Below are 25,535 nucleotides of genomic sequence, written 5' to 3' on the forward strand. Positions count from 1 at the left end.
TATGGCTACTTAGACTCTTAAGGTTTTGCTTAGACACTGTAGGGGCATAGTGCTCATGCACCTATGCCCTCACCTGTGGTATAGTGCACCCTGCCTTAGGGCTGTAAGGCCTGCTAGAGGGGTGACTTATCTATGCCATAGGCAGTGTGAGGTTGGCATGGCACCCTGAGGGGACTTAGTCATTTTCTCCTCACCAGCACACACAAGCTGGCAAGCAGTGTGTGTGCTGAGTGAGGGGTCCCCCAGGGTGGCATAAGACATGCTGCAGCCCTTAGAGACCTTCCCTGGCATCAGGGCCCTTGGTACCAGCGGTACCAGTTACAAGGGACTTACCTGAATGCCAGGGTGTGCCAATTGTGGAGACAAAAGGTACAGTTTTAGGGAAAGAACACTGGTGCTGGGGCCTGGTTAGCAGGCCTCAGCACACTTTCAAATCATAACTTGGCATTAGCAAAAGCAAAAAGTCAGGGGGTAACCATGCCAAGGAAGCATTTCCTTACAACATGTGCCATATTCCCCCCAAGCGATGTAGGGGGACACTTCAATTCTAAAAACTGCCTTTCAACATGAACACAGACACACCACAAGGATCAACTATTGCCCAACTACTCTTCAATGTCTACCTCAGTCAGCTAGTGCATTTTCCACAAATAGTTTAACCAGGAACATTGCAGCAATGTCAATGACACTCACATCTTAAAACTGCAGATCCCAATAGATCTTGACCGATCAGGAACGTCCCACAGCCTCCAAGCAGTTGAGCAATGATGTTGACTATCCACCTTAACTAGCCTTAGATGAATTTCTCACGTGTTTACATCTGGCATTTCCACAGTACTTCCAGTCAACCACTTTCTTCCTTATGCCACAATTTGACCATGCCAGTAGGCTATATCAAGGGATTTCACTTTCATTATCACAGCTAAGAAGAATCCCAAATGCTGCTGCTGCAAGACAACTGCTACATGTTGACCTAGGAATCTTAAAAGCACAAAAAGTAAATCAGTGGCTAACCATGGCTAGACAGTCCACTTGCAACACCATGTGCATCATCCTTTAAGCATCAACAGCAAAGGCCCTGCATTCAAGTAAAGCTTAAAAGATTTTCACAGAAGAGAACAGTCCACTGAGGGATGGCACCACATTGAATCATCCTGCCTCTAGGAAGAAAAACACTAGTGGGAGCCTCATTGTACATGCAGCCAAGCCTTGAACTCTCTTCTGGCAAAGAAACCATACACAATTCTGGTACACTAGCAAGACCCATCTCCCATAATGCTGTGCGGTCCAGAGCTAACCACCTCTCATGCCGAGAACGAATAAAGAATGATTTCCCTCGCTGATGTGGGTGGACTCTTCACAACATATAGGGGATTATTACAACTTTGGAGGAGGTGTTAATCCGTCCCAAAAGTGACGGTAAAGTGACGGATATACCACCAGCCGTATTACGAGTTCCATAGGATATAATGGACTCGTAATACGGCTGGTGGTATATCCGTCACTTTACCGTCACTTTTGGGACGGATTAACACCTCCTCCAAAGTTGTAATAACCCCCATAGTCTAGCTGTATTATAAATCCTGAAGTACTATAAGATCTTGAGAATTTGCCACTTACATGCCATGCAATGATTCAGTCTGCCCTGTCAGAGGCAGAAACACTTGGCACATCATCCTGCCTCTAATTTGACAACAAATCAAATGCAATAGCGTCATAATTCAGTTTTCAACTTCACTGTCCAATCACTCATCACTTTAAAACATATTGGTGGTTTCCAGTCTTCCAATGGAATCAGAGACTAAAGGTTAGGAAAGAAGAGGTAGGGAAGAACAAGTTACTTACCTTCGGTAACAATTTATCTGGTAGACACATTCTAGATGCAGATTCCTTATCGTAGAATTTCCCCCCACATGTCAGACTGGATTTGGAGATTTTTTTCTTTGAGCAGTACCCTTGCGCACCATCAGATGGCGTCAGTCGACCCACGTCCGTTGTTGGCGTCGTGGTCGCTGTGATGATGCCCCAGTCATATACAGACGCCACCCTGGCATGTTTACGTCAGTTTCTTTTCTTGACTTTTCATGCCATTAGCAAGGAGCCATGAAGAACATGGAGAACGCGGTTCCAGAACTAGGGCCCTGAAAGGGAAAACCCTGTCCCTATATATCAATCTGCAGTGTGGGAAAGATGGATGGGTCAGTAAGGAATCTGTGTGAAAAAATGGGGCTAATTGCAGAAGACCCCTAACTTTTTTGCCCCTATTTTTCACTTTTTGCTGGTGTTTTCCTGACTCTGATGGTGCCCTGGGCACTGCTAACCAGTCCCAGGGCCTGTGCTCGGAGTAAAATGAATATGCAAATTAGGCTAATTATAATTGGATGTGTCAACCTACCTATAAGTCCCTATTATATGGTAGGGCATGGAGGCTTAAGGACCCAAACATATGCGGTGCACCCATAGGTGCACTGCTGAGGTGCCCAGTGTCCTTTTAAAGGCAGGCCTGCCTTGCTGGCCGCTTTTAAACTAAAGTTACATGCAAGTTTGACTTTGGAGTTAAAAGTACTTCCAAAGGGTTAAACTACCTTATTTGTTTTTACATATGTCACCCCTAAGGTGTGCCCTGGGTGCTCCCAGGAATGGGTGCAGTGTAACTATAAGTAAGCACCTTATAAAATATGTTTTATAAGCCCTGGTCAGGAAAGACTGTCAAATGTGTTTTCCTTCTTTGTAGTAAATGGGCTCCATAGGCTAAAATGGGGAGACTATTTTAAATTAATAAAGTCCCAAAAGGACCAAAATATATCAAGTTTGTTATCAAACTTGTTGTTATAATAAATCCACCAACTTTGCATTGTTGAATTTAATATACCTAGTTCAGGGAAAGAGTTTTAGAACACTACCTGAAAGTTGTCAAATTCAGCTCTGTAGTGCCCGTCTGATTGGCCAGCCTCTGCCTTGACATGTGAAGTGGCCTGGGCTGAGGACAAAAGGAAGTGCCTGGGGGAGGAGATCTACCTTAGCAGATGGTGAAATATGTTGGGTTTTTTTAGGAGGGGGGGGGGGGGGGGGGAGCGCAGCCAATTCAAAGGAGGGACGGGCATTTGGAGCAGCTCAGGACCTCCCCTATTTCCTGAAAACCCAGACAACCATGCCCCCCTTGATTAGATTAGGAGAGGTCAGGAAAGGGGTGTGTTAAGGAATTTTAGGCACACTAGTGGGTGGACTCAGCCATACCGAACCTTCAAAATTCAGGTTCTGCCATTTTGGGTTTTTAAAGAATGTTGTCCCTGGGACTGATTTTTGCCACACTTCCCAGGAAGTGGTCATCAAAGAGGGTGGTTGCCTGCCTGGGACTGGACAGTTGCCCACTACCCTTCCCCTGCTTTCCACTCCAGGACAAGGATAAATATGGCAGAGCTGCACCCACACCTCAGGTCCCTGCTGAAAGAAGATACTGGAGAAGGCCTGCCCTGCTGGACCCCTGGCCTGCACCTGGACACTTCACTAACAAGGACAGCACCAGCTGTACACTTTGGGCTACAACAGGAAAAGGACTTTGCCTTCCTACTGCAACTCCAGGAGTAGCCTCCCTGTAAGGTACATGTACAGAGGAGCTGCCCAGAGTCCCCTGCATCACATCCTGCAAGAAAAGCCCAGCTGACCAGTGAACCATGGCCATTTGAGGATGCTGACAAGGTGCATTCTGGGAATTGTAGTCCCAATTACCCAAGGCACATCTCAGAGCTTCTGGAACCTTGGATCAAGTTGCGGACATTTCAAGGACCCAAGAAGGACCTCTGGAAGGAAATCCAGAAGCTTGGAGACATTTGGAGCAACAGTTGTAAACAGCTCCACAAATTGGACGGGTGCATTGTGGGAGCTGTAGTCCCAGACCCCAAGAGGCAAGCCAGAGCCTCTGAACCCTTGGCTGGTGCTGTGGACCACCTTCCTGTATCAAGAAACACTTCTGAAAGTAAGTGTAACAGTGTTACATTGTGGGTGGCCTGAACTCTGGGCTTTGCCCGCGTCCAGTGTAAGCTTTTTTTTTAACCCTTTCAGCGTGATTTGCTTCTGAGCACTAGAATTATTTTAAATCTTTAAAAGTTCCTATCTCTGGTTCCCTATATTTGATTTTTGTCGCTTTACTGTCATTTTAAAAAGATTAAAAAAAATATATATATATATATATATATATATATATATATATATATATATACACACACACACACACACACACACACACATACACACACACACACTATTTTTATAAACTGGAGTTGGATTTTTACTGTGTTTTACTTATTTACTATTTTGTGATATCTTAATGATTTACACACTTTGTCTCCTAAGTTAAGCCTTGTTGCCAAGCTACCAAGGATGGACAGATGAAAATGGTGACTTTGCAGAAAGGGCTTGAAGCTCGCTCACTCTGCGAGCATTGGAATCATAGCCTGAATATCCTCGATTCGCTTTTTGGGAGGATAAGCCCAAAAATCGCACTGTGTCCACAACAGCTTTGTTGAAGGGGCGCATCTGAGAAGGAGTCTGGAGTGACTTTGGCATGTTTATAAGGACCCCCAGCGAGTGCAGAAGGTTCGCCATAGTCTGAAGGTGGGAGACAGCCATCTGGTGTATGCTCGCCTTCAACAGCCAGTCGAGGTAGGGAAAGACTGAACCCCCCTGTCCAGCGCAGATGAGCTGCAACCAGCGCCACCACTTTTGTGAACACCCGAGGGGCGCTGGTAAGGCCAAAGGGGAGCACGGTAAATTGAAAGTGATCATGACCTACCACGAATCGCAAGTAGCGTCTGGGCAGGCAGGACGGGTATATGGAAGTAAGCGTCTTGCATGTCCAATGCTACCACCCAGTCCCCCAGAGTCCAAGGCAGACAGGACCTCGGCCAGGGTGAGCATTTTGAACCCGAGGAAGAGACTGAGGGACGAGAGGTCTAGAATAAGGCAAAGGTCCTTGTCTTTTTTTTCAGCACCAGAAAGTAGCCGGAATAACAACCACAACCTTCTTCTGGAGTAGGGACCCTCTCTATGGCTCCCTTGGCCAAGAGAACCGCAATTTCCTTGCGGAGAAGTGCCATATGATTCTCCGGTAGGTGGTCGTAAGACGGTGGCATGCTCAGAGGTGTAGCCTCAAAGGGAAAGGAGTAGCCCCGGTGGACTATTTGAAAAACACACATGTCCATAGGATGGTTCCGAGTGGGGCAGGTGATAGCGGATCCTGCCTCCAACTGGTCCTGGATGGTGTGACTGACGAGGAATGTTTGGAGGCTGCAGTGGGGGCGGGGTGGACTGGGTAAACTTCTGGCTCCCTGACCCACAACCCAGTGAAATTACGTGTCCGTGGCCACACAATGGTTGAGTATCACGAGCCGCTCGGTGGCTGGTAGGGAAAGGGCACGGGAGGGAGCCCTTTCTGTGGCCATAACATGGGTGAAAAGCAGACTGTGCTGGGCGAGGGGGTGCTGCGACGCCAAGGGACCGAACCGTAGCCCAGGATTCCTTGAAACGCTTGAGCACAAAGTTCGCTTTGTCTACAAAGAGACAAGTACCATTGAGGGGCATGTCCATCAGATACTGTTGAACATCTCCTGAAAACCAGATATCCTCAACCAGGCGTGGCGCCTTAAGGTCACCATCAACGCAACCGATCTACCCAGTGAGTCGGTTGTGTCCAGCCCACAATGGATCGTGAACTTGGCCGCATCCCACCCATCAGCAACGGCTTAGATGTTGGCCCGAGCCTTCTCCAGGACCTGTGGAAGCACCTGTGTGACCGTATCCCATAAGGAATGGGTGTAGTGAACCAAGAGGCATGCGGTGTCCACCGACCGCAATGCCAGACTGGAGGAAGAAAACATCTTCCTCCCATCCTGATCCAGTCTTTTTGATTCCCGATCTGGGGGGCAGATGAGAATGAGCCAGATGAGAAAGAAGCTTGGATGGTAAGGCTCTCAGGCGTAGGGTGTTGAGATAGGAGTTTAGGTTTGCTCGTCCCAGGTCAATGGTGCTGGCAATTGTCCTATTCCCAGGAGCCCCTGTGCTGGGTCTGGACCAGGTATCCAGAAGGACATCCGTGAGGGCTTCATTGAAGGGTAAAAGTGGTCCCGAAGTGGAGGTAGAAGCACCTCAGTCAGGAGGTTAGTCTTGACCGCCACAGAAGGAAGCTAGAGGCAGAGGACCTCAGAAACTCTGCTGATCACCATGAAAAATGACACTGCCTCTGTTGTAACCATGGTAGGGGGAGAAAGCACGCAAGTCTCTAGAGAAGTATCCAGGCCACTAGCCTTGCCCAATTCCTGTGTCCAGTCCAACTCAGGGTTGTCTAGCTGGTATTCTAGAGGGTACAGTGCCCCCTCCAAACCTTTCCCGTAACTGTACCCATCGTAAAAAAGGTCAGAATCCAAAATGGGGTGAGAAGACCCCATCAAAGATGGATCCGGCGTCAAGAGACTCCATTCCGGCTCATCGTGGATTACGATTGGGTCAAGAGCGTCAAAGTCTTTGCTGGCACCCGGGAAGGTCGCGTTGGCATGGATCCGATAAGTGATCTGGAGGGGCTCTCAGCGGCCGGCAGCTGAAACCGCTGGCACAGAACCCGAGAGGCCCCAATCCGATCCCCCAGACCCCAAAGGCACCACAGAAGGGACAATCTGCCCAAAGAAGAGGTGCATGACCTCAGGGGTGGCTCCGCCTCCAGAAAACTCAGGGAGGCGTGGAGCGGACCCCGAAGTATGCTCTGCGGACGGACGCCTCAAGCGTCGACGCTGTTCCCACATCTCATCGGCCGAGAGACAGGGCTAAGTCGGAGAAGGTTTGGCCTTCTTCGACAACTTCTTTCGGTAACCCGAGTGTCCCGAAAACTTGGAATGGGACAACAGAGTGGTGGTGACTCCGCAAGTGGTTTTGTGACCTTCCTCTCGAACGAGACCGGGAGAGATGTGGAATTGAGCGCCGGGCCACCATGAGCTTGCCTGCCCCCTCAAGGCCTTCGGATTCATGGCCCGGGACCGTAAGCACAACTTTGGGTCACGCTCCAGACACCACAAGCATACGAGGTACAGAGCTGTTACCAACATCATACGGTGACAGAAGTCACACAGGTTGAACCTGGTCTTCCGTGACATCCCATGATGTACCAAAAAGTACGACAAAAAGGTCAAAAAGTTAGTCAAAAAGAAAAAAAGAAAAAAAAAAGAAAACTTGGGGTAGCTCTCTCTGGATCTATGTGTGGCACGGAAAGAAAAGTACCGACTTCAGCATGCCGGGAAGGCACCTATGTACAACCGCGACGTCATCACAGTGGCCACAACGTCAATGACGGATGCAGAGTTGACGGACGCCACCTGACGGCATGCAAGGGTACTGCTTCTCCAGATCCAGTCTGACACTTGGGGGAAATTCCAAGGTAAGGCACCTGCAACTTGTAGTCTCCATCAGATCAATTAATCAACACTAACAAAGATAATAATATACACAATTTACAAATCTATCCTTCAGAGCATATTTAGTGTGAGAAAAGAAAATCCCAGAAGCCAAAACAGATTCCATTTAAACTCAAACTAGTGGTCTCTCAGCCATGTCACCCTGGGTGGCAGGTTTCTTCATATGCTATAGGGAGTTTCAAGCCGATTCTGGCAAAGTGTATGACTTATCATACGTCATCTTCATTTAAGCGGGGAACCACGGAGATGCACCACAGTTGTTAGCCAGTATTATTTATAGTTTTATTCCTTTCTTGGATTGCTCATCTCAAACTGGAGAAAAGCAAAACCTTGCATTGTCTGAATTGTAGCGGTTTATTTTTTGCAGCCTCCCGTGACACCTTTTCTCTGGGGTCCAACTCAAGCAAGACTGTACCTTCTGGAGATGGTTCTCATTCCAGGCCCTCTTGTGAACAACCGGTAATCAGAATAACTTCTGAATCATTCCCGTAGGAGGGACAGGTCAGATTTCCAAAAGCCTTCATAGCACCCAAGACCCTCCTTTCCACCTCTCCACCCAAGCAAGCACTCACTGGTACAGTGAACCACCGGCCTTAGAAATGCTTCCAACCTCGTAGTCTTGCAGAAAACATCAGATCTACAAGACTCCATTACATGTGGTGCCTACAAGCTTTCTCAAAGCACGCTGCTATGCAACACCTTGGCAGCAACCAGATATCTAGCCCATAGTCCGATTTACTGCTGTTGCTGTCAATATCCTGAATCCAAGTAAGCTTCCACTTGTCATCCTGTTAATACATATTTCTCTCTCACAAGGGATTTCTACTAGCCCCCTGCAGGGTCCTGCAGTTTGCTTGCCAGAATCACTGCAGCTCCTCTCAGCCCCATCTTGGCTTCGCACTTGCAATGTAGGAGAGAGGTCATCTACCCCTGAAATCACAGCCCAGCCAGCTGCACGATAATCCAGGTTCAGGCCCCCGGACGAACCCAAGGTACAGACTCTAAGAAGTGTTGCTACCCCTAGATTATAATCTGTTTATCTTCGAATTGAAGCAAGGTTTATTCTTGAACCACCCATATTTGAAGGGACAGCGCCACTGATGTTTAACCACTTGTTTGCTGAGGGCGGAACAGTTCCGTCCTCTGCAAATGACAAGATTTCCTTCTTTTTTTTTTTATTTTTTTTTTTTTAAGCCTCGGAGCAGGGGAACAGCTTCCCCTGCCGGTCGAGGCATTTTTTTTCACTGTAATGACTATCAGCTCGCATGGCTCGCTGACATCATTACAGTGAAAATTAAATAAGCCAATCGGCTCATTTCACGGTCACTGCTTTGGAGCTTGTGGGGCTATCTCAGCTCCCAAGTACTGAAGTACACAGGAGAGGTATCGGTGGAAAGGGCAGAATCTTCCCTTTCCAAAGTGGATCCCTTCTTATGGATTGCCCAAGGAGGGTGATCCCCAAGCAAGGATCCACTCCACTAGACACCAGGAAGGGTGAGCAGCCCCTTGGTCAAGCTTTTGCTCCCCCTTAGAGCTTTTTTGGACTAATCAGTTTTATTATCTCCCCCTCCCACCCCCTCCAGGGGGGCAGAAAGTCCACTTGCACACCAGGGACCATATCATCTTATTAGTGTTGGGGTGGGGGCAGCCCAGTATGGGCATGTCAATGCCCCCACCCCTCTCCAAAAAAATAAAAATACACTGCCTCCCTTTAGGGGTAGATGGGGGCAACAGCAGCAGGAACGGATCCAACCGAGGTCAATAGGCGTCTCCACGCAAGAGCTCCAATTGTCCTTTGTTTGATCCATTCCTGTTGCTGCACTAGGCTCAGCAAAACAAGTGGGGCAGCGTTTTTATTGGCACAGGTGGGGCAATGCTGGGTGGTAGAAAGGTTGTTAATTCCTGCAGATTCTGGAAGTTACCATCACAGAAATTTAAGGAAAATGTGTGATTTCAGGAAAAGATTGAGGTCTACAGGGCATTGTGGGTAAAAAAGCCTAATGGGATCCATGCAAGTCAAACCATCCTGAATTCTTGTAGGTGTTTAGTTTTCAAAAATATAAAGGTAGGCTAGGTTTCCCAAAGTGCCACTAAACTAGGGTCCAAAATCTAGAGCTACTCACATCGGAAAGAGGGGGTCAGTTTTCCGTGGAAAAATGCACTGCGTCCATGTTGCATTTTGGGCGGTTTACCGTCCCAGGCACTAGGTCTAGCCACACAAGTGAGGTACCATTTTATCAGGAGACTTGGGGGAATGATGAGTGGAAGGAAGTTTGTGGCTCCCTGCGGTTTCCAGAACTTTCCATCACAGAAATGTGAGGGCAATGTGTTTTTGTAGTTAAAGTTTGAGGTTTGCAAGGGATTCCGTGATTAAAAAAAAAAATTATAAAAAAAAAAAAAAGTTGTGAGTCACATAAGTCAGCCCATCCTAGCTACCCCTAGGTGTCTCGTCTTTTAAAACGTACAGGTTCACTAGGTCTCTCTAGGTGCTGGCTGAGCTAGGGTTAAAAATCTAGAGCTACCTACATTGAATAAAAAGGGTCAGTTTTCAGAGGAAAAATATATTGCATTCATATACATTTGGGCCATTTCCTGTCGCGGGCATCAGGCCTACTTACACAAGTGAGGTACCATTTGTCTCAGGAGACGTGAGAGTATAAGACAGTAGAACCTTTGTTATTACCAATTAGATTTTGTGGCATTTGTGCCTTTGAAATGTAAACCAGAGTCTAATGAAGATGACATTTTGAAAAATACCGTCCAAATCATACGCTAGTACAGGTACCCACAAATTCAGAGAAGTAGAAACACCTAAGCCTAAACTCTATATCTTATGCCTATTTCGGAAATACACAAGTTTCCTTGATACACATTGCTTACTTTGCCTATTCCGTAATAAGGATTGGTCTCTACCTGGTACTTAATGAAAACCCACTGTACGGTGCTCTGGGTATCCTTGGGTTCTTGGAGAACCTACAAACCCTTTATTTCCCCGCAACCAGAAGGGTCTCGCAAAAATAACGGTATTGCTTTTGTCAATCAGCCCTCGTGACAAAAAGGTTACAGAAGAAAATGTCACAAATGCCCTTTTTGTCATACTCCTTTTCAATATTTATTTCGTTTCAACAGTTGTTTTCCTTGGGAAGCCTTGAGTGACCTACAAATATTCCCTCAATACTCAATATTGCTGAATTCAAAATTTGGTCTACTTTTCAGAAATTTATAGCTGTTCTGGAACACCAATGGGTTTCACATAAACTGAAAGTAAGTTAAAAACACAAATAACAGGGAAAATAGGCTAACTCAGAAAAAAAAACGTAAAACTGTGGTACAAATGATTTTATTATTATTATTATTTTTTTAATTTATTTAGCTCTGCCATGTTCCTGGGGCTCTTTTTCCTTATTCCCCCACCCCCCCCCCAAAAAAAAAAAAAACTCAAAATGTAGCTATAGTTTGCCCTTTTTCCCCAGACCCACCACCACCACCAGGGAAATCCACAATCCCTCAGCAACTTTAGAATCCCCAGCATGTTGAAAAAAAACAAAGGACACAAATTTACCGTGGATAGCTTATGTGGACAAAACGTTATGAAGGCCTAAGAGCGAACTACCCCCAAATAGCCCCCAAAAAAGGCTTAGCACTGTTGAGGAGGGGTGGGGAGGGACAAAGGAGGATGGGCTAGGCCTAGCAGCGAAGGGGTTAAGCTTCAAACAAATTGAAATATTTGCACGGAGTACCTGTGTTTTTTATGCCTCAGTTCTAATGTCTTTAGTTCATCTGCTTTTTAAGGCTCATTTGAGTTGAAAGGGAAGTTAACTCTCTCGCCTTTTTAAAATGAATTGATGTGCTACTATCATCACAGTATCTAATCTGCTTACAGAGCATCTAAACTGAAACGCATTTGAACTACATTTCTGCAAATCAGTGTGACTGACACAAAGTATAATTTGTGCAGCTAATAGTTCTAGGTGCTTTAATCCATTTAAGGCTTGTCTGAATTAAAACTGAATTGAGACTCTTCGTATGTCCGTGTTTAAGTAAACCCTTTTATAAGCGTAAAGTGTCATTTACAGTACTGCGTGGGCAACCAAGTTCTCCATCTGCGCCTGTAGGCCTCATTTCTTTGGGCTGCTATGTTCCCAACAGAATAGTATTTGGAAGCTCGTCTGTTGCAACTGGCCTAACTCTAATGACATAACATGACTCGTCACATAATGCCCATTACTATCGGTCGATCAGTGTCACACTGGGTAGAATCATCAAGACCTACTTGAAATTAAAGGTATTTCCTTGTTTGCGGAACAGCGCAACTAACAATTACACTGCTTTGCTATTGTTATTACAGTAATTAGTTAAAGGGTTGCCGGAATTCAATGGTACTGTTGGAGTGCCTATGTTTTGTAAGAATGCGCCACTAGTATGAAGTATAATTTGCAGTGTTGAATAATTACCAGGCCGTCCTTGGACGCCATCAGGCTGCACTTCGGTATGCCCCCTTTCAATCCTTTCTTGAAATATTTACCTACCACGTCTTGCAACACATTCCATGACTGGTTATGTTATGGCAAATACAATTGGGTGAACTGTGCCAACCCTAGGAGTCTTCTATACTCATGCCTGGTGGCCAGGCCTAAAATAATTATTCCTCTGTTCTCTCCACAACGGGCCATTCAGAGCACTTACAATTGTGGGTCGCAGAATGGTCATTCTAGGACCTTCCATTTTAACTCCTATTTCTTTCGACGACTCATCTACCACCAAGGAATTTATTTCAAATTGTGAAATGCACTTAATATTTCCACAATCAAATGATAGAAACTGTGTCTCAAACATCACAGATGGCAGGTACATGCATGAATGACCACATCTCTGCACATATTTTCTACTATATTTCTTGTAGTCTCTGACATACACCCAAGAAACTACAACACATCCTATATAGACCACAATACAAACATTTTCTATTCTACCCATCCACATATTAGCACTTGACACTTTAGCATCCCACCCCTCACATTCTCACTTCAGATGCATGCACAGGCACAGCAGGAAAACTAGGACTACAGGACAACCAGAGCTTGTCCTCATGAACAATACTACATACGTAGCCTACATGATGAAATGCGCTGCACCAGTGCTGCTTTTTGGGCAGGTTCATGCCCCAGGTACTACGTCTACCCACACGTGAGGTGCCACTAATATTGGGAAAGTTGGGGCAATGCCGGGAGGACTGAGGTTTGTTGCTCTCCCCAGAACTTTCCAACACAGAAATGTGCGGACAATGTGTTTTTGTAGTCAAAGTTCGAGGTTTGCAAGAGATTCTGGGTAAAGAACCTGGCGAGGGCACTGTCCATAACACTACCACGAGTAACGTGCTGTCTGCCAAAGTGCTTGGTCGCCTCTTCAGGGGTACAAAAAGGTGAAAGTAATAAAATTAAAATACAGTTACAATACAATATTTGCGTGCTGACGGACTGCTCAATGTAAGATGTGAAACTCATCATAATGGAGGCAGTCCGAGCTGGATCTGGTTTCAATTCAGTTCCATTTAATGCAGTTAGTTATGTAATGTATTTGTACAGTACATCACCCTATGGACGCCCAAAAGCATACAATATAGTGGTGTAACCATGCTGGGCCTTGCTAATGCCCTACTTAACTAAGGAATACTAGGCACGTAGGCTAAGGATGAAAACATTTAAGTGCCTTCCCTGCAAAGGTGGATGCCCTCAAACCTATAACTATATAGGGAGTTATATCTTCCTATTTATGTCAAATACACAACCTCCTAAAAGAATGAGGAGAAAAAGTCAGTATTGCAGAATTGCTATCACTATTTACCACAGAAATGAATGTGCTATTTCATGCTCCTAAACGGGCGCAAATGTTTTGTTCGATTAAGTATCCGATTGGTTTTGCTGTCTAAATACAGACCTCGGACTACAACCGTAAAATCAGCATTGTGGTTTAAGGAAAATGGACTACTTATCTTTTATGCAAAATAAGTCATTAGGTTACTCAGTAAGCTGAGACCTGCCACAGAGGCCAAATATTACAAAAGCAGATCTGTTCAAATCGGAGTAGGCTAACCTAAACTGATATGATCGGAGTATCAAACTTAGTACTACGGATTTGCAGTAAAGTAATGAAGAGGCAAACCTTGGGACAGCCCTTGGCAATGTTCCATTGGCCTCGTTTATCGTGACCTCACGTCAGTGGCTTTTTCGGTCACCAAGCTGCCACAACTCTGCTTTAAAACCTGCATCACGATTTCTCACTTCTCCGACCTAATTTGCAACCTATGTGTTAATGGCTGCCTTCTCTTTGCTAAAAGCCCTGAATGTTATTACATTGCCTATCTCACACAGATTTCCAGCTTGCACCTCTGTCTCCAAACTCCCTTTCATTACGTCTCACTTGTTCTAAAAGTGGCATCACAGCACAATGAATGCTCTGGAAAAGGAAGTTATTCACTAACTGCACCCGAATTCAAGCTCCCAGAGACAAGCATAAGTATTTTAACATGGCTCAAAATAATCTTGCAAAAGATCAGTCGTTGCAGTAATGTCAGTGTATTTTACAGGCAACATGCTCACCAACATGTCACGAACAACAGATCACACAAGGGGCGTATAGTCAACAAAATAGTGTTGAAATATAGTCTATGAAACTGTTTACCTTTCGACTTCAGCTCGCAAGGCTCCTCTGACATCTTTTTCTTTCCGGGAATCTGTGGGAAAATATCCAAGATGGTCAATTAATATACATGACTGTCAAACCATTGACGGAAATTAACAAATCCAAACGTAGGACATCAAAGTATTGGAAGAAGCACTATTGATTATATGACCTCAACGCGGAGAGACATCCACTGAAAATGTAAACACATTTAAAACGTCAAGCTAAAATACTGAGCACTCTTTGGAGCAACATGATCTACATGTTCTGCCAGAAAACTAGCTATTGTTTCTGCTTCAATCGAATTAAATTTCTGTGTTCTTTTGTGGACATGGGCATGTGTATATAGTTCTTAGCTTCATTTGAAAGCAGTTTTCCTAATTTAGAAAAGTATTTTGTGCATCAATCTTTGCTCCATTCGCCATATTGTCTTTGATTGCCGGTGAAGTTACTCTTCGCTTCTCCGCAAATCGCTGCTCCATACTTACGGATATGGTTTTTCTTTTTTTAACAGTACTGCTTTAAAACCACTTTTACAACACCGGTCTCCCTGGTGAATCCAGTCTGTACAAAATGAAAGTCTCTCCAAACAAAACCACATATTTTCACACAATTAAACAGCACTAGAATTAGTTAACTGCAAAACATTAATAGTTCACATACCAAACGTAACAGACAGCTCAATATGTATTAATAAATCCACCGTTTTGAAATACATCTGTAAAATACTTCAACAGCAAAAGCAGCAAATTGCAATCATTACATTTCAGTGCTCTAACCTGCCGTACTCAGCAGCATAAGCAAAGCAATAGCTAAACAGATATCCAGTGTCTCCGTTACTTCAGTTAAATTTAAATAAGGTGATAGACATCACCAATGTTCAGAAAATTAAGCTGGGCAAAACAACAGGATATATATTTCAGGTTCATTTACTCTTTTTTAGAAAACATTTTTCCTTGTTCAGTAACGACCTATGAAAAGGTCCAACGTCATGTATAATAGTTGCTCCTGCAATTCCCATCCCATGAGGGTCTCTTCCGCCCCCATGTAATTTATCATTAGAAAGGCTGTCCATTGACCGCTTTGTGTTAACTTAGGGACTGTACCCTTTCTGCATGACACATCGCAGAAAGGCAATATTCATATGATTTACAACATTTGGAAAAATAGACATGCATTAGCCATTGCTCAGTCTAATCCCTTAAATCGGATCAAGAACTTTAGACACTGTCCTACCACCACATTTAGGGTGCGAGGAGTCAATTCAAGGCTTATGCCATGCATCACTGTTCCGTACACAATCACACCACCATTTTTCATGAGCAACTCAAAGGAGTGAAATTTATGGAGCCATCCATAACTGTAAATGATAGGTTACGCAATATTGTCATTACATAGATTTTCCTCAAAATGTACACCACTGTCTCATGCACTGAAGCACATGTGAACCAGTAACAGCCACGCTGCACGATTGTTTCTCCTTTTTAAGTAACTGGCATTCCTATACAACAAATATTGCTTCACAACTTCAACTTTGATTTCTCCACAATATGGAATTGTATTCAACACTACGATTTTTAAATCTGATGTGCTAATCAAGTTATTAAACCACATAATTATTCAGGGGTCACCCACTCCCCATCTACTAATTTCATGTTAGGTGTATTTGTAAATCGCACTAGCCTTCTTCGCATGTTATGAGAATTTGTAAAGTGAACTATCACCCGCAAGGGTATCCTGGCACTGAGCAGGTGTGAGTACCTAGCCCTGCCTATAGCTGAAGTTTTGAATCTATCTTGTTTGCAATATTCGGATGTGCGTCAGTAAATCAGGTCTAGCATTCTTCTAGTACCCGCCATCCTTTAGTGTAACAGCTCCAGACAAAAATCAATATAATGTACTAAAGCGGTGGTTCCCAACCTTTTGACTTCTATTGACCCCCTTTTCATCAATACTGGAGCCCGGGGACCCCCCACTGAATCATTATTGGAACACGGGGACCCCGAGAAGTCATTACTGATAGCTGGGACCTAATATTATTAAATGTTTTAAGCAGCCACGGACCCCCAGGGGTCCCCGGCCCACAGGTTGGGAACCACTGTACTAAAGCATTTATTACATATATCTTGGTATTGTGATTTCTGAATAATCATTAAACGCTGGAAATTCGCTGTCAACCACAGCTTTAAAATATTTAATCTTGCCCTTACTTTAAATGTTCACTAATCTTTGCAATTTGTAAATTACAATAATCCAATACTATGATTAGCCAAGCATATATTTAGACACTTCAGTACATTTCTTTGTGTTGTGCAGGTCTACGGTTATTTTTTTCTGAAGGCTTCCTCCTCATAGCTACTTAAGAAGCTTTAAGTCCACGTGAGTTTGCACATAACCAACCCCAATGTCAGGATTATGCTGGAGAGTACCCACCTCCAGATATTTTCAAATAGTGAAAAAGGAGAAGTGTTGGTGCACAATCATCATTAAGAATTCCGAATATTCAGATCATGGACTTCTGTTTTTCAGATGACCGAGGAATACAGTGTACCCTAAATGCTGCTCTGAAGGGAATCCTGTTGTGGTTTTCAAATGTAGATTTCATTAAGAATTGGATTATTCAAGTTATGTTAAAAACACATTTGCCGATTTTCGTCCACGTGAATTACCATGATTTTAGGTAGGAAAAACACACTATGTGCAAGCTTTGTTTCTAGTAACACCTGAGATACTTTTTTTTTTTTTTTACACCATCTGCGTTGCTCCTTGGAGACTTTGCCCAACTTAACATTGTTTTAAATACTATCTCCATGGGAACAGGACAATGTGCGTTTTCCCGTACAAAATATTGTCGAGGGCTCCAGCTGGCACCTGCTGAACCTATGCTTGCTGTCTTAGGCAGCATAATGGACCATTGCCAGTATCAGATCCCCAAATCTTAGCCTTCTGCCACAGATAGAACCCAGGAAGAAAAAAAGGATTTATAACACTTTGATGTTAACACTTTAAAGTCAATGACATAAATGCTAGAATAAAAATGAAGCCACGAGGCAAACGCGTTACACAAACGGCATAAAGGGATAACACTCGACGCTCAAGAGTGTACATGAGCAATACAACAATCTGGAATGGATAAGAATTCTTCCATAGACGCCTAAATAAATGGATGTAAAAACAATGATGCTACGGATGGAGAAGAAATGTCATTTTTAAAGCCTCTGGTATTGTAATTAGGTGTGAATCAAGCATTCTTTTGTATAATCAAGGACACTGCTTTAGACCTTTGACCCTGCGTGCAGGTAAGTCGCTCCCCGCTCCGCCTTCCGCACCACTTCCTTTCCCGTTCCCTCTTTGCTTTGCTTTATTCCCCACCGCTGCGTCCCCTGTGGCCCCTCCCCCTCCTTTTTCTCACTGTTTTCTCTTTGCCTTTCCCGCTGCTGCGTCCCCTGCAGCCCCTCCCGCCTCCCCCCTCCTTTTTCTCACCGTTTCCTCTTTGCCTTTCCCACCGCTGCGTCCCCTCCCCCCTCTTTTTTCTCACGTTTCCTCTTTGCCTTTCCCGCCGCTGCGTCCCCTGCGGCCCCACCCCCAGCCCTCTAACTGGACAGGCCCTCCCACTCCCACCCTCCCCGCCTCTTATGGCAACCACCCGTGCTAGCAGGGAGCAACCTTTGACCCTGCTTGCAGGTAGGTCGCTCCGCTTTCCGCGCCACCTCCTTTCCCGTTCCCGCTTTGCTTTATTCCCTGCCGCTGCGGCCCCTCCCGCCTCCCCCTCCTTTTTCTCACCGTTTCCTCTTTGCCTTTCCCGCCGCTGCATCCCATGCAGCCCCCACCACTCTCACTGGACAGGCCCTCCCGCCTCCCAGCTGCCACTCCCACCCTCCCCTCCTCTTATGGCAGCCGCAGCGCTGGCGTGCCAATGGCAAGCCCGTCTGCGCCCGTCTGCACCCGTCCGCGCCTGGACCACACCCAGCGCCAGAACCCCTGGCCCTCTCAGACACACCTACTCCCCCCTCACCCTCCACTCACTCAACCCAGGCCCCCGCACCACATCTAGCCCCACACACACTCATGGCCCCTTCACCTGCTACACCTGCCACTTCTACTGCTCGTCATCCCTCACACCAAACATAGCGACCCCACCTTCAATAAACACAACACCCCCAACACAAGACTCACCCACCCTGCCCCCACCAACCCCGCAGCACACCAGCCCACAACCAGAACACACCCCGCAACAACACCCTCGCGCACCACACCAACGCCACCCACCACAACTACCTGAACTGCCTGCTCCTCAACATCCGCTCCCTTCACAAACATGCTATAGAACTCTGGGACCTCATCACTTCACACTCACCTGACATCGCCTTCCTCACGGAAACCTGGACCAACCCCTACTCAGAACCCGACATAACCATAGCCACCCCCAAGGGATACAAACTCCAATGCAAAGACCGCCTCAACAGGCCAGGCGGGGGCATCGCCATCCTACATAGAGACACCATCAAAGTCACCACCAGCTCCCAAGACACTATCGGCAACACTGAACACATGCACTTCCTCATCCACATCAACAACAACTCCACCCTCAGAGGTACACTAATCTACAGACCACGCCCCGCCTTCTGCGACACCATCACCAACAGCATCAGCCCGTACGCCCTCACCTCCACAGACTACATCATCCTCAGCGATTTCAACTTTCACTTAGAAAACCCACAACACTACCTCCTTCATAGACAACCTCAAACTCAAACAACTGGTCACCGCACCCACCCACTGAGCAGGACACACGCTGGACGCAATCTTCACCTCATGCCAACACATAGCCTACACCCACACCACTGAACTCCTCTGGACTGACCACCGCTGCATCCACTTCTCCTTCACCAAACCCCCCCACACACTACCATCAACACACCACACCCTATCGCATGTGGGACAAGATCCCCACAGAATGACTAAATTCCCAACTGGCCAATAAACCCCCCCCCCCCCCCCCAACACCAACGACCCCAACGCAGGAGCACACAATCTCTCCAAATGGATCACTACCTGTGCAGACACACGAGCACCCCTCAGAAAACACATCACCACCCGCAACCTCAAGAACGCCCCATGGTTCACCCCTGAACTCCAAGACTCCAAGCGCAAATGCCGCCAAGCTGAGAAAATATGGAGACTCGAACCCTCCTCAACCAACTTCTCCACCCTCAAAACCACCATTCGCACCCATCACCAACTCATACGCACCACCAAAAAAGATCACTACAAGACACGCCTTGGCAACAACTCCCAAAACAGCAAAGAACTCTTCACCATCATCAATGAACTTGCCAAACCCAAAGCCAGCAACATAGACCCCACACACACACATCCCCTATGTGATGCCCTTTCCAACCACTTCCTCCACAAAATCCTGGACATCCACAACAGCTTCATATCACACACACCCACCACACATAACCCTCACTCACCCAACTCAACCCCCACTCAAGACCCCCCCACCACACTATCCACATGGACCCCTACCACACACGAAGAAACCGAAAAAGAAATACTCCATCCACTCCGGTTCCTCCTCCGACCCCTGTCCACACTGCATCTACAACAAAGCTAGCCCTACCATCGCCCCCATACTCTACAACATAATCAAATCCTCTTTCGACTCCGCCACCTATCCAGACCCCTGGAAGCATGCGGAAATTACTGCTCTAAAAAAAAAAAAAATTTTTTTTAAAAAAACCAAGCCGACCCGGAGATCCTCTCCAACTACTAGAGAAATTAGTCAACACCCGCCTATCCCACTTCCTCGAAGCAACCAACACCCTTGACCCCTCACAATCTGGGCTCCGCAAGAACCACAGCACAGAAACCGCCCTCATTGCATGCACTGACGTCATCAGGACCAAAGTCGACAAAGGCGAGACCGTTGCACTCATCCTCCTAGACCTCTCTGCAGCTTTTGACACCGTCTGCCACCATACACTTCGCACACGCCTCCACAACATAGGAATCCTCCACAAGGCCTTAGACTGGCTCCCCTCCTTCCTCAATGACCGAACCCAGAGTGCGCCTTCCGCCCTTCCACTCCAACACTACCAAGATCACCTGCGGAGTCCCCCAAGGGTCCTCCCTCAGCCCCACACTCTTCAACATCTACGTGATCCCCTAGCCAACATTCTCAGAGCACACGGAATCACTATCCTCTCCTATGCAGATGACACCCAACTCATCCTCTCCCTCACCCGCAACCCCACCACCGCCAAAACCAACCTACACGCCGCCCTCCTAGACACCGCCAACTGGATGACCACTAACCACCTCAAGCTCAACTCAAACAAAACCGAAATCATTATCTTCGGCCCCAACAAAACCACATGGGATGACTCCTGGTGGCCCACCGCCCTAGGCCCCGCAACCCACGCACGCAACCTCGGCATCATCCTCGACCCCTCCCTCTCCATGACACAGCAAATCAATGCTCTAACCTCCTCCTGCTTCCACACACTCCGCACTCTAAAAAAAAAAAAAAATCCTTCAAATGGATCCCCCCCCAGAAACCAGAAAGACACTCACCCACACACACATCAGCAGCAGACTGGACTACGGCAACGCCCTCTACGCTGGCACCACACTCAAACTCAAATGCAAACTCCAAAGAATCCAGAACACAGCAGCGCGCCTCGTCCTTGGCCTCCCCGCCACGAACGAATCTCACCACACCTCAAATCCCTTCACTGGCTCCCCATAGACAAGAGAATCACATTCAAGATCCTCATCCACGCACACAAATACCTCCACAACACCGGCCCAACCTACCTCAATGAAAGAGTAAACTTCCACACACCCAACCTCCGATCAGCCGACCTCGCCCTAGCCACAGTCCCCCGCATCCAGCACAGGAGGCGGTCTTTCTCCTACCTCGCCCCCAAAACCTGGCACTGCCTTCCCCACCGACTTTTGCAAAACCAAAGACCTACTGGTCTTCAGAAAGAACCTCAAGACTTGGCTGTTCGACCAGTGACCCTCCCTGCCCCCCTGCCTCCCCCACCCAGTCCCCCCCCCCCCTACACCTCCCCCACAGTCCACCCCCACCTCCCCCCCCAGCGCCTTGAGACCCTTGCAGGTGAGTAGCGTGCTCTACAAATTTCCTTGATTGATTGAAGATGAGACGAAACTCGCATGAAATGGCGGTATTCTGCAACAGTGTAAATGACAAGTCATCATATGCAGTTAAAATGATGGTGGTGTACAAGGTGCAGACCGGACAATTTCAAACAATACATTTTCGCCTGTTGTTGAAATAAGAGAAGAAAGCAGCAGGACACCTCATATGCTAAGCTTCTAATTTTCCCCTTCCAGTTCCAAATTACTTTATGCCGTGGACTCTGTTGAAGGTGCCCGACGGCTCTTTAATGTAATGGATCACCAAACTCATTAAAAATTGTTCCTCAAAACCCACGGAGTGTTAAAGGTAACCACTAGGATGCCTGTTGGACTTTTTTTTTTTTAAACGCACTGTGACTTTTTAAACAAAATGTGGAAGGAACCTAGTTTGAAAGTAACTTTTTCACACACGGATAAATATGCAAGAAAACAACAGATAAATGCAGACATAAAAAATAATATCATAAAACGTGGCACGACTTTCCTCTGCGCAACCAGGTGCATGCATTTCTTTAAAGTGCAGTTCCTCAATTTAACGCCATCATGGCTGCTGAGATCTCAGTTGGCATCTGACACCAGAAAACCCCTGTATCGTTTTTTTTGTACTCTAAACAATTTCTACTGCTACAGATGTCATTCTGTAGTATAGTGTTGGCAGTCACATCTTAGGCATTCCAACACCACAACTCCACAGCCACCTCAGGAATTTCAACTCCTCAGTACTCACAACCATATAATACTACAGGAAATCAAGGTTGGAAAGCATTGGATTTTAAACTGCAGAACATTATCCTCTTATTTCCGCCCTCAAGATTGCATGACCACTGTCATAGCTATCGGCTTGCTACATGCTAGAGATGCCCAATTGGTGCAATGGAAAAACAGATGTCGATTAGGCTCCTGTAGAAGTGCTCTGTGGAATTCCTGTGTTGTTCCATAAACGTTTCTGAAAAATAATGAACATGCTACCACTGTCATTCCTAAGAAGCAGGGATGAGAAGCAAAATACATACACAGCTGCTTCGTAGGTGTAACTAATACTTATGTTACTTTTAAAGTGCAAACGTTAATCATCAGGTACCTGGTGTTAACCCTTTCGCTGCTAAGCGCCCCCACCCCCAAGTGTTAACCAGTTTCTTGGCTATTTGGGAGTAGTTTGCACTTAGTCCCCTATAATCTTTTGTCCACATGATGTACCACGCCAAATGTGCATCCTTTACATCCCCCCCCACCCCCCACATCCTGGAGATTCCAAAGGTACCCAAGGTTTGTGGATTCCCGTGGAGGGGGCTGAGAAATTAGCCAAAATACAGCAAAAAAAATTGGGCTTCATTGGAAAAAAAAAAAAAAAATGGGGAAAAGTGCTGCAGAAGAAAGTGTGTTTCTTTTCCCTGCAAATGGAATCAATGAAGGGTTTGCAGTGCTAAAATTATGAGCTTCCCAGCTTTCAGGAACAGGCAGAATTGAATCAGAAAACCAATTATTTCTACACAGTTTCGGCATTTTACTGGGGCATAACCCATTTACTTATTTTTGTGCTTTCAACCTCCTTCCAGTTAGCTGTAGAAATGGGTGTGAAAACAATGGTGGATCCCAGAAAGCTATACAATTCTGAAAAGTAGACAATTCTGAATTCACAAAGGGGTAATGTGTGTAGATCCTTCAAGGTTTTCCGATAGAAAGTAACAGTTGAAATAAAAACATTTTGAAACGGGGTTGACAAAAACAGCCATTTGGGTTCCTGTTTAAATCTGTAACTTTTTTTTTTTTTTTTTTTTAATATAATTATGGCAGAGCTTGAAACACAATATATCATTACGTCCTCTGGACCCTTCTGTTTGCAGTGATATATAGGGTTTGTAGGTTTGCCAAGAACCCAAGGTACCCAGAGCCAATAACTGAGCTGCACCTTGCAATGGTTTATCATTGTGTACAGGATATGCAACAATTCATTTGGTAAAATACAGAGAGTGAAAAATAGAAGTCAAGGAAAACTAAGTATTTCTGAAATGGACACAAAATATGGAGTTTAGGAGCAGTGGTTATTTGCACATCTCTAAATTTGGAGGTCCCCATAGCAGCATGTGAAATAGATGGCATTTCTCAAAATGACTTCTTTCTTACACACACTGACATTTAGAAGGTACAAATGCAGAGAAAGACAATTGGTAATAACACTTGTTCTACTATTCTGTGTAATCCCCAAGTCTCCCGATATAAATGGTACCTCACTTGTGTGGGTAGGCCTAGTGCTCGCAACAGGAAACGACCCAAAATGCAACAGAGACATCACATTTTTCCAATGAAAATTGACAAGTTTTTTGCTTTGTGCTTAGCTGTGGATTTTGGGCCTTAGAACAGCCGGTACCTAGGGAAATCTAGCAAACCTGAACATTTTTTAAAACTAGACACCTGTGGAAGACCAGGTTGGGGTGACTTGTGCGGCTCTCTCCAGGTTCTGTTACCCAGAATCCCTTGCAAATCTAAAAAATGTTATAACAAACATTTTCCTCAAATTTCTGAGATGGAAAGATCTGAGCGAAGCCACAAACTTCCTTTCACACAGGATTTCCTTATGTCTTTCTATAACATTTTTACCTCACTCGAGTGGTTAGGCCTGTTAGCGACAGGAAACAGCCCAAAATGCAACATGGACACATATTTCATTTCTCCACTGAAAACTGACCCTTTTTTGCAAAGTGAGTAGCTGTGATTTGTGGGTTCTACCTCAACTGGCACCTAGTGAAACCTAGCAAACCTGTACATTTTCTGAAAACTAGATACTTTGGGGAATCCAGAATGGGGTGACTTGTAGGGCTCTTACCAGGTTGTGTTACCCAGAATGCCTTGCAAACTTCAAATTTTGACACAAAAAAAAACAACAAAACGTGCGCACACATTTTCCTCACAGTTCTGTGATGGAAAGTTCTAGAATCTGCACAGTCACAAACTTACTTCCACCCAGCATTCTCCTAAATCTTCTGATAAAAATGGCAACTCACTTGTGGGGCTGGGCCTAGTGCCAGTGCCAGAAACTTAAGCCAAGGATTCCTACCAGATTCTGTAAGTTTCCAACACAGAAATGTGAGGAAAAATGTGTGCTTTTAGTCAACATTTGAGGTTTGCAGGGCATTGTGGCTAAGAACATGGTGTGGAATAAATGTGAAGCACACCACCCTCGACTCCCCCAGATGTCTAGTTTTCTGAACTTTCAGGGTTTGGTAGGTTTTTCTAAGTGGCAGCCTATCAATGTAAAAAAGTGCAGCTGTTCACCATTGCAAGTGGGGCAATACTGGGAGTTATCCAAACTCTCCTAGGACCCTTGTAAAGCCAACACTCAAAATAATCAAATACCCACTTGCTTGCCATTGGGATGATATACTTTAGTAACCCCTGGTATATAATGGGCTTTCTTCCCCAGAAAGTGTTTTCCCTAGTTTGGGAAGGTGGGGGCCTGCCCATGTAATTAACCCCATCTGCCCCTCCAGGGGTGAGTGGGTGTGAGTGTTTGCTTGGGGGTGGGGGAGGTTGGAGCGGCAAAAAAGAGACTATTTTTTGGGGTGTTGGGGGGGGGGGGGGCTCAGCCATGCACATGTTGGGTAGCCCCCACAAAAAAAAAAAAAAAAAAAAAAAAAAAAGTAATCCCTGGTGCCTAGTAGTTTTCTGACCAGGGGGGCAGATTGGCCCAAACAGGAGGCCAATGTGCCCCCGGGGTGAAAGGGGGGAGGGGGGCACAGAAAACGTCCAAAATAATCACCCCATAATGTGCTACTTCACAGCATATATATTTATTTTTTTAAATCCTTGCTGTCTAGTGGCATTCTGCATCCCCTCTGCCCCGTGGAAGACTGTCCTATCAGTAAGACCAAAATGTATTCCCCAATAGTGGGAGCAGCCCTTGCCTAAGAGGCTGCTCCCAAAAACAATCCCCGGTGGTCAGTGGGGACGATCCATGCTTGGGGGAAAATCCCCTCCTTGGGGGATCCCCAGGCAGGGATCCACTTGGGACAGGTATACCTCTCTGGTGTGTTTTAGTGCGCGGGCGGAGATAGCCTCGCAAGCACCAAAGCAGTTAAAGTGAAATGAGCAGATCGGCACATTTCACTTTCAATGTAATGACGCCAGTGAGCCGTGCGCTCGACCATCATTATATTGGAGAAAAAAAAAAAAAAACAGACTTGGTTGGCTGGGGAAGATTCAGAGGCACCAATTTTTTTTTAAAAT

At 45.8% G+C, this 25,535-nt stretch overlaps 1 protein-coding gene across 1 annotated transcript in view; it reads right to left on the reverse strand.

Annotated features, from left to right (window-relative positions):
- The window catches only part of KTI12 (KTI12 chromatin associated homolog), a 320,786-nt gene that overhangs the window by 248,230 nt on the left and 47,021 nt on the right, over positions 1–25,535 (reverse strand). Inside the window, exon 2 of the mRNA XM_069222350.1 lies at positions 14,142–14,193. Within this exon, the coding sequence (XP_069078451.1) occupies positions 14,142–14,193 (52 nt within the window). The remainder of the gene's footprint in view (positions 1–14,141; positions 14,194–25,535) is intronic.

Source organism: Pleurodeles waltl, chromosome 3_1 (genome assembly GCF_031143425.1).
Source record: "Pleurodeles waltl isolate 20211129_DDA chromosome 3_1, aPleWal1.hap1.20221129, whole genome shotgun sequence".
In the NCBI taxonomy this organism is placed as follows: domain Eukaryota; kingdom Metazoa; phylum Chordata; class Amphibia; order Caudata; family Salamandridae; genus Pleurodeles; species Pleurodeles waltl.